General features: G+C 40.0%; 1 protein-coding gene across 1 annotated transcript; it reads right to left on the bottom strand.

The window, feature by feature from the left end:
- Nucleotides 1-1,097: 1,097 nt before the first annotated feature.
- LOC137020163 (tetratricopeptide repeat protein 9A) lies at nucleotides 1,098-8,147 on the bottom strand. Its single transcript, XM_067385396.1, has 3 exons — nucleotides 7,391-8,147; nucleotides 6,861-7,043; nucleotides 1,098-3,609 (listed from the first exon to the last, which is right to left on the bottom strand). Exons 1-3 carry the CDS (start codon nucleotides 7,830-7,832, stop codon nucleotides 3,527-3,529), a joined length of 708 nt encoding a protein of 235 aa, XP_067241497.1. The 5' UTR covers nucleotides 7,833-8,147; the 3' UTR covers nucleotides 1,098-3,526.
- Between the last annotated feature and the right edge of the window lie 39 nt (nucleotides 8,148-8,186).

Below are 8,186 nucleotides of genomic sequence, written 5' to 3'. Positions count from 1 at the left end.
AGATTTTGGGCTATTTTGCTTCGCGAGCATGTCTCCTTTCAGACTAGTGGAAAGAAAAAAATCCAAAATACACATTTAAGTCTTTATTTTATTACACTTTATCTATTTGCATCTATAGATTTCAATTACAATACATATTTTAAAGGCTGTTTTCTCAAAATGATTGTTTCTCATGCACAGAATTCTCTTAAGTAACACTTTCCTCCAAACATTTTTAGTTTTATTCCTAGGCTATCAGGGGTTTGTTCATATATAATTCACCTGATATGTAGGCCTGCTGTTGACAGCATTTTCTGATTTATGGAGTGATAAAAACAGATATCCAAAATCCCCTAAAAAAAACTTTAATATGTCAACAGGTTACTTTATTTCGATGGTCTACTTTAGACAATTTATTAACTACAAGTAACTTTGCAACTACATGTCAACTACCTCTCATTAGAGTATTAGTAGACTGTAGTAGACTGTTAGGTGTTAGTGTAATCAAAGTCCCTTTAAGACAAGTCGTTTCACTCGGCGGCCACCTTTGAAACGCCTCTCGGGCATCCTGGGCAACATGCAGCTCCTATCTCTTTGAATGGGGAAACATCAAATTCTCCTGTTCTTCAACCTTACGATTAAATTTCATATTTGAAATCACCAATGAAATCTAACAACAATCGGCTCATAAATTTAGTTTCTATACGCTCGAATCATGACAAAAAAACTATTTTTAAGGCTGGATCAAGCTAATGCGCATGCGCAGACATAAAAGCGCGTCTCTTCGGTGGCGCGCGTCTGACTGTTTCTATAGAAACCGGTGATTCTAACGGCCGCTGAAGTGACGCGATGACTTTACCAGTCGGCGATTGGCTCTTGTTTAGAAGGCGGGACTTATTCCGCCATATTGCGCGTTACACTTTCTCCCATTCAAAACAATACGAGTGACGCGTCTTGTGTTATTCTATAGTCTTTGGTGTAACAGACATAGGTTGACACTAGAGACTGCGGTCTTTAGCCTCCTTGTTAGATGGCCAGACTCCAATGCCAGTGGACCCGGGTTCGAGTCCCGGTAAGAGCTGTTAGTTCAAACAGGAGGGGTTACATTGGTGCCGTGACCCAGATGGGAGTGAGGTTTAGGGGGGGTGAGTGTAACATACATAGGCTAGTAAGAGCTGTGTGTGTAAACCTCCCTCCCCTGATCCCAAGAGGCGCTCTAGCGACTGATGCTAGAGACTGTGGTCTTTTGCCTCCTTGTTGCGGATGGACCCGGGTTTAAGTCCCGATTAGAGCGGACGGTTCAATCAGGAGTTGGTTTAGTAGAATAAGCTGACATATACTTAAAGTGACTCAACTGTCTGTTTGGGAGCCATCAAAATAAAGTGTTAGCAGATATTAAAGCAGACAGTCTACTATTAGTAATATACTAATGAGAGTTAGTTGACATGTAGTTGCAAAGTTACTTATGGCACTTTTCCACTGCATTGGTTCAACTCAGCTCTGTTTGGTGACTATTTAAATCTAGCTGGTTTGGTGTCTCATGTTTCAAATTCAATAACGCTTGGTGACGATTCTCTCTGACCAATCAGTGATCTGCAGTGTTTACACGTCACATTTAGTATCGGTACGGCTCGCTTGGAACCTCAACCGAGGTGGTATTATTTAAAGCGGAAATCAGTAAGATTTGCGAAGCTCCCCCTACAGGTTCCTTCAGTGAATCACACTGTCGTAAATACTTCAAGCACAGCTCTGGACTACAATGACTACAACGCTCACCAGCGCAGTAGTTTTGCAAATACAGTACAAGAAATCTCAATGAAGGTGGGTAATTTTCGAAATTGTCTTATAAAGTCATAATATATACATTGTTTTTGAATTACCGTAAAGCATTTTGTCACTCTCACGTGAACGTGAACATGAGGCGAGATTGTGTCGGGTCAGCGCAGATCAACTTGCAAGAGCTGTTTTCTGGCATTGACGTGCCACAAACACAGTGCACGCCTCAAACACACCACTACAAGTCAATTAACCATCGTAAGGACTTAGAAAACAATTTATGAAGGTAAAAAAAGTAACTTAGTTCTGCTTTAAGTGAGCCGTACCGAGCCATCCCATGCTGTGGAAAAGCGGCATTATAGTCAGTAGAAAGTCTAAAATGGACCATCAAAATAAAGTGTTACCTATCAACAAAGACATTTTGAACCTGGCTTTATCCAATGTTCAGATTTCTGTTCTGGAATTTAATGCAAAATAGTGCATTTTTAATTAGATGATGCCTAATTTGCATATAAAACAATTGTCTTAGTTTAATAATCTTAATTTTACCCTTTTGACCTTTGGTGTCTTGCCTTAATTTTGAGTGAGATTATTGTTCTGTAGTAATGCGATCTCATTGGTCCACATTACTGCAAATTTAACATAATTACTAAATACTAAATCGGCAATTTAATGACATTTAGACAGACTGTTCAACCGTTTAATCTTACATTCTTCTGTTTTACACAGATTTGTCTAAGCAAGCATGTCTAGGACACCATCCCCATCTGTCTCAAAGGATGATTTCCATGCAACCTCACCATAGCAACCAGAATGGAGCAGTGAATTGGACTGTTTTGTGTACCTGCTGTTAAGCTGCATGTAAAACCCATAATAAACAGTTGAGTACAGTGGAAATATAGCTAGATAAAGTCCCTTCTCTGTCAAAATTAAGATTAGCATCAAATTAATGTCTTCACTTTTCACAATCAGTAAGAATCAGATATAAATTACACAGCATGAACAAAAAACACACACTCCTAAATAAAACAATGACCACAGTTTATTTTACTCCTACATGCTTTTGTATATGTGTCAGTCAGACTGTGCTTGATTCACATGCTTACACTCATGTCCACTGTGTGTGTGTGTGTGTACACTTAAGCCCACTCTGTGCGTGTGAGATCTTGTGAGATCACTGCGATTTGAATGTGGGTGTTAAGTGAAGAGTAGGTTGTATATGATTGGCATCGTTTTCACTAGTAGTGACACTTAATTGCACTTCAAATGAAGGAGCTTTATGTGTTTACAACAAAACCGATTCAGAATCTCTAATAAAAAAACATTGTCATGATCTGGAAACAATATGCAAACAAAAAGCAGCAGGAATATGTAAACTATGTTTCACCAGCCACAAAATGATCTGAGGGTGTTCTGTGGAGCACAACTTCAGACCACAACCACCTCGAGAGACCCACATCCGTTCGTTTTTTACAACCAAGGATTAAAAGCAAACATTTTGACAGCACTACTGTACTTCAGAAAGTATAATAAATGCCAGTGAGATCCCTGGTGGTCTCCTTCCCGGGTCTCCACGGTCTACTCCAGGGCACAGCACACCTGATTCAGCTCTTCAGTCTGAGCCAGAGACTGTTTCTGACAGGACTGAGACAGGTGTGTTGACCCGCTCTGGAATAAAGTCTTCCATGAAATGCCGAACCTCGTCCACAGAGAGTGCGATGAGGGGATAGTGGGGTGTCCGCAGTGGAAAGCTATTCAAGCGGAAGCTGTTTTACGGAACTTCTGATTTCTCTCTCTGGGCATTTCGACGAATCTTCATTTCCGTCAGCTGGATGTAGCGGATGACATTAGTGTCTGTCCCACATAGACAGAAAAGGAGGAAACAGCTGTTTTAACACAGAAAATGTGGGCAGGAAGTGTAGTGAAAGATAAAAAAATTCAGTTTTGGGATTATTTATTATTCATTTATCAGCACAGTCACTGATGTCCTGGGCCCTCATTTATCAACAGTGCGTAGAAAAGGTTCTATATTTTGTCCAACGAAAGAAATTTAGAATGTGCCTAAGTACAAGAAAATCCGCATTTATCAAACGTGCGCACGCAGTTCTTACGCACATGAGTAAGCAATCATTGTTGATAAATCCCTCACGTTCACGGTCATTTGCATTCGGAAACGCCTCCAATGAACCATATATGGTGACAAAACTTCCCTTTAAAAGTCACGTGATTGTGTTTTTTCCTCACCGCAATAATAGCAAAGAGAGCTTTTGCCAAGCAGATCAGCATGATCTTGGAAAACATGCTCTCTGGAGCGCATTGTTTGCGAAGTCTTCCAATAATGCAAGATAAACTAAAGATAAAGTTTACTTAATTTTTACTTAAGTTTTTGCACACATAAACTATTTAAGTAAATTTCAAATATGGGTTTAAGTTACTCAGCTAAAATTATAAGTAACTTTAACAGTAAATAGTTGAGTAATTTCTATTTAATTTAAAACTCTTGCAATACATTTTACACAAAACAATATAACACTGAATGAAACCATGCTGTTGATGTGTATGCTTTTACTTAGAAACATCTAAGCAGATAATATGAAAGATATTGTATAGATATCAAATCTACACATTAAAAGTAATGCTATAGTTGAACACAGAGACCTCAATACTTGGTACACAACACACAATGACGGTAACATTCGATGGAACATTTTTGAGTGTGATTGTGGCATTTTGAGTAGAAAATTAGCTCCAAATGTCACAAAATGTTAAGTTACTAAACCTAACCACAAAAGCAATGATAAAACAGTGTAAAAACAGCTGGAAAACAGCAAAAAATTGACCTCATTAATTATTCAAGGCCCAGTGCATGATGGGAACACCAGTATCAGAAAAGTTGAGTAGTTTAACTTAATTTTATAATGTTGATGTTTACACTGTAATTTCTACAAGCTTAAATTGAGTACTACTAAATAACTTGCATTTGTTTTGTTTTGTTTTTCTGTATTATTTACTTAACCATAATTTTTTTTTGTTTTACAGTGACACCAATTACAAGTTACAACGCACTGTGTGTAAAACTAGACAATTGATAAATTGAGTGTTTTATAAATAAAGGAAACACAGGACATGTGGATTGCTTAATGCATACTGTGACTGATTTTACTGTGAAAATGATTTTTGTGTGTAGTGTCACTATTCTACCACTAGATAATCTGCGTAAGCATGCTCAGAGGTATGCTTATATTTACACACATTTCTACGTTTAAGTACAAGTTGGTGAATCCCACACTTTGCGTGAAACTGTTCTTACGCATTCACTACGCACAAATCTGTCCGTACGCACCATTGATAAATGAGGACCCTGGAAAGCAGGTGTTTTGGGTTCAAAGGGTGCTGAGTATTATTTTGTTATTTTGATATCACTGCAAATTTAACATGATTACTAACAAAGTCCCTTTAAGACAAGTCATTTCACTCGGCGGCCATCTTTGAAAAGCCTCTCGGGCATCCTGGGCATCATGCAATCTCTTTGAATGGGGAAACATCAAATTCTCCAAAACTGTTCGCCAACCTTACGATTAAATTTCATATTTGTAATCACCAATGAAATCTAACAAGAACCGGCTCATAAATGTAGTTTCTAAACGCTCGAATCATGACAAAAAAAAACTATTTTTCAGGCTGTATCAAGCTAATGCGCATGCGCAGACCTAAATACGCGTCTCTTCGGTTGTGCGCGTCTGACTGTTTCTATAGAAACCGGTGATTCTAACGGCCGCTGAAGTGACGCGATGACTTTACCAGTCGGCGATTGGCTCTTATTTAGAAGGCGGGACTTATTCCGCCATATTGCGCGTTACACTTTCTCCCATTCAAAACAATACGAGTGACGCATCTTGTGTTATTCTATAGTCTTTGTTACTAATCAGCTTTTTAATGACATCAGTCAGAATTTTCAACAGTTTTTAATCTTTCACTTTACACAATTTTGGATTATAGCATCTGATTGTCTCTAGTGCAAGGCCGTAACCATGTCTTGAACATTAGGGGGGACCAAAGTTTTTTATTTAAAGAAATTAAAGAATTAAAAGGGATTTAATGGAATAAAGAAGAAATAAGAATGTAAAAGTTCTAGGTCTAGTTATAGCCAATATAGTTGTGAAATAGTCCATTTAAACTCTTTCCAAACAATATTTTATACATGTTTGTATGTCTAATATGTCAAAAATGTAAAAAAAAAAAAAAAAAAGTATCTTGTCTTGTCACATTCAGTTATGAATGCCATCTTCATCTTCATGACATTTTCGATTCAAAATGGAGAAATTCCATAAAAATGTTGAGTAGTTTGCATCACTGTATGTTACTGTGAGTCGTTAAACATATAAACAGTTGTCAAATATTAAACGTTTAGCTTGTTATATTACCAAGCATGCACTCTTTCCCTGTAAGAACTAAAAGTGTCACGTTGGAATTCACACTTCAGTGAATAGTAAGCCCCGCCATCTTTGATCTGATTGGCCATTTTGACAATGTTAGACCGCTGAGGCAGACCAGCATAAAAATTTAACCTTTTAAACTGTCTGACATCCTAACAACAAACAGAGCGGAGCGTAATGGAGAGCAGCATTAAGAAATATGAAATATTAGGGGGGACAACTTTGGCCATTTCACTTGTCTCCCTCAATGCCTATGGTGGTTACAGCCCTGGTCTAGTGGATGATTTGCCAAACTTTGTTAAACCAAGGACCATTTTCATATCCACAAATTGTTTGTAGACCGGATGACATAGTCGAATGTGTTTCCACACTCTTATTCAACATTGTAATCCCACATTCTCAACGATATATCATATTTAGTTTTGTATTGCCATTGCTGATCATGCAAATGGTTGTTTTTATATGAGCACATTTTTATATGGTTGTTTTTATTTTCGGACTTTTTATGCTTTGAATAAAATGTTGTCGTGTTGAGATTCATTTCAGAGTGACTGGCTTTGTTCCAACAAGGCTTACATTTTTAAAGGAACCAAGGCCACTGGAAATGCTGTTGCACTACACTATAATACGAGAAATGCTGGTAGTGTGTGAGAGTTTGATGTGACTGACCTGTGGGCTGTTGTTTGTGGGACTCCTTTAGGTAGTGCAGGGCTTTGTTGAAATCTCCCAGATGATAATACGCCACGCCGGAGCGATACAGGGCTTTAAAATTCTCGCCCTCCTTTCTCAAAACCTTCAGACAGTACTCTTTCACTCGTTCATAATTCACAAGCTCCATCTGCAACAGACAAGCTACATGCAAACACAGACAAAATCAATTGCACCAATGACTATTTGAGGTTTTTTTTTAGTATGGATTATTTTAGACTTGTAATTATGGTTTGCAGTTTATAATCAAATTTAGGTATATGACCTGTAATCTAGACGAACCATGACGTCATTCTGGAAGCAGAACTGAAGACATTCACTCAGATTACGTTTTTTTTCAAGGCATATTTAGGATTGGAGGGGCCAAATCGAATAGTACTGATCTGAATATTATGGTGGCCCTGCTTTCATTCAGTCTTAACAGGTGGAATGCATAAAACATATGTGTATTGATTGGTTTTAAAGTGGTGAAACATGATGTTTGTTCCCACCAGCCAGGCTGTTGTAGCACTCCAACTCCGCGTTCTCCACCGCGCCTTTCTGCTCGTCTGTCAGGCTGGACTTGCTGATGCTGGTCAAGACGGTCGACGGGGACTTGCTGGTGTCCGGGTCCCCAAGCACGCGACACAGACCCTTCATTTCCAGCAGCGCGCGGTGGTATTTGCCGATGGCCTCGCGGTATTTTTTATCCTTGTAGCACTGCGTGCCCTGCGTCTTGAAGTCCAGGGCTCGTTTCACCAGGTCCGCGGGCTCGTTTTGGGGTTTCACCACCGAACCGCTCTGATGGGGCGCGTGCTGCGGGTAGCGCGCGTCTCCGCGGCTCCGGCCACCGGGAGGCTGCATGATGGTGGAGTTCGCGCTGCCGCTCATGACGCTCATCGTGCCGTTTCCCTTGCGTATACTTCCCTCAAATCTGCCGTGCTCCACGCTCATCCCACCGATTCGACAATTCCCTGAAACTCGCGTTTTCGAGCTGCGTTCGTTGCCTCGTCACGCGTTCAGTCTACATGCCCGCGCAGGTCTTCGCGGTTCAGTTTTAAAGATGGATTCCTGGATGTTTCACACATACACACACACACGGTGCTGTGAATTTTTCCTATTTTTCTGCCCCTCTCTCTCTCTTTTCAGCGGTCTGGCAGAACGGGATCGGCACGTCCTGCTCTCACCAGATGACTCAAAGGAGAGTGAGCGTGCGCGTCAAGCCACAGCGCTCGCGCTGCCCTTAAGAAATGCGGTCATCACGGATGGAGCGCGATAACCGGTCTGTCAGCCCCCCTGCTTCGACGT

Source organism: Chanodichthys erythropterus, chromosome 5 (assembly GCF_024489055.1).
Source record: "Chanodichthys erythropterus isolate Z2021 chromosome 5, ASM2448905v1, whole genome shotgun sequence".
Classification (NCBI taxonomy): Eukaryota; Metazoa; Chordata; class Actinopteri; order Cypriniformes; family Xenocyprididae; genus Chanodichthys; species Chanodichthys erythropterus.
The sequence above is the reverse complement of the archived record's forward strand: the minus strand, read 5'-3'. Positions and strand labels throughout refer to the sequence as shown.

Excerpts from the sequence above, each read along its gene's own strand:
- LOC137020163 (XM_067385396.1), bottom strand. The coding sequence starts at position 7,832 with ATGAGCGTGGAGCACGGCAGATTTGAGGGAAGTATACGCAAGGGAAAC. Across the intron at positions 7,044-7,390 it reads GTGCTACAACAGCCTGGCTG|CTTGTCTGTTGCAGATGGAG; the intron begins GTGGGAACAAAC and ends GTTTGCATGTAG. Across the intron at positions 3,610-6,860 it reads CCACAAACAACAGCCCACAG|ACACTAATGTCATCCGCTAC; the intron begins GTCAGTCACATC and ends TATGTGGGACAG.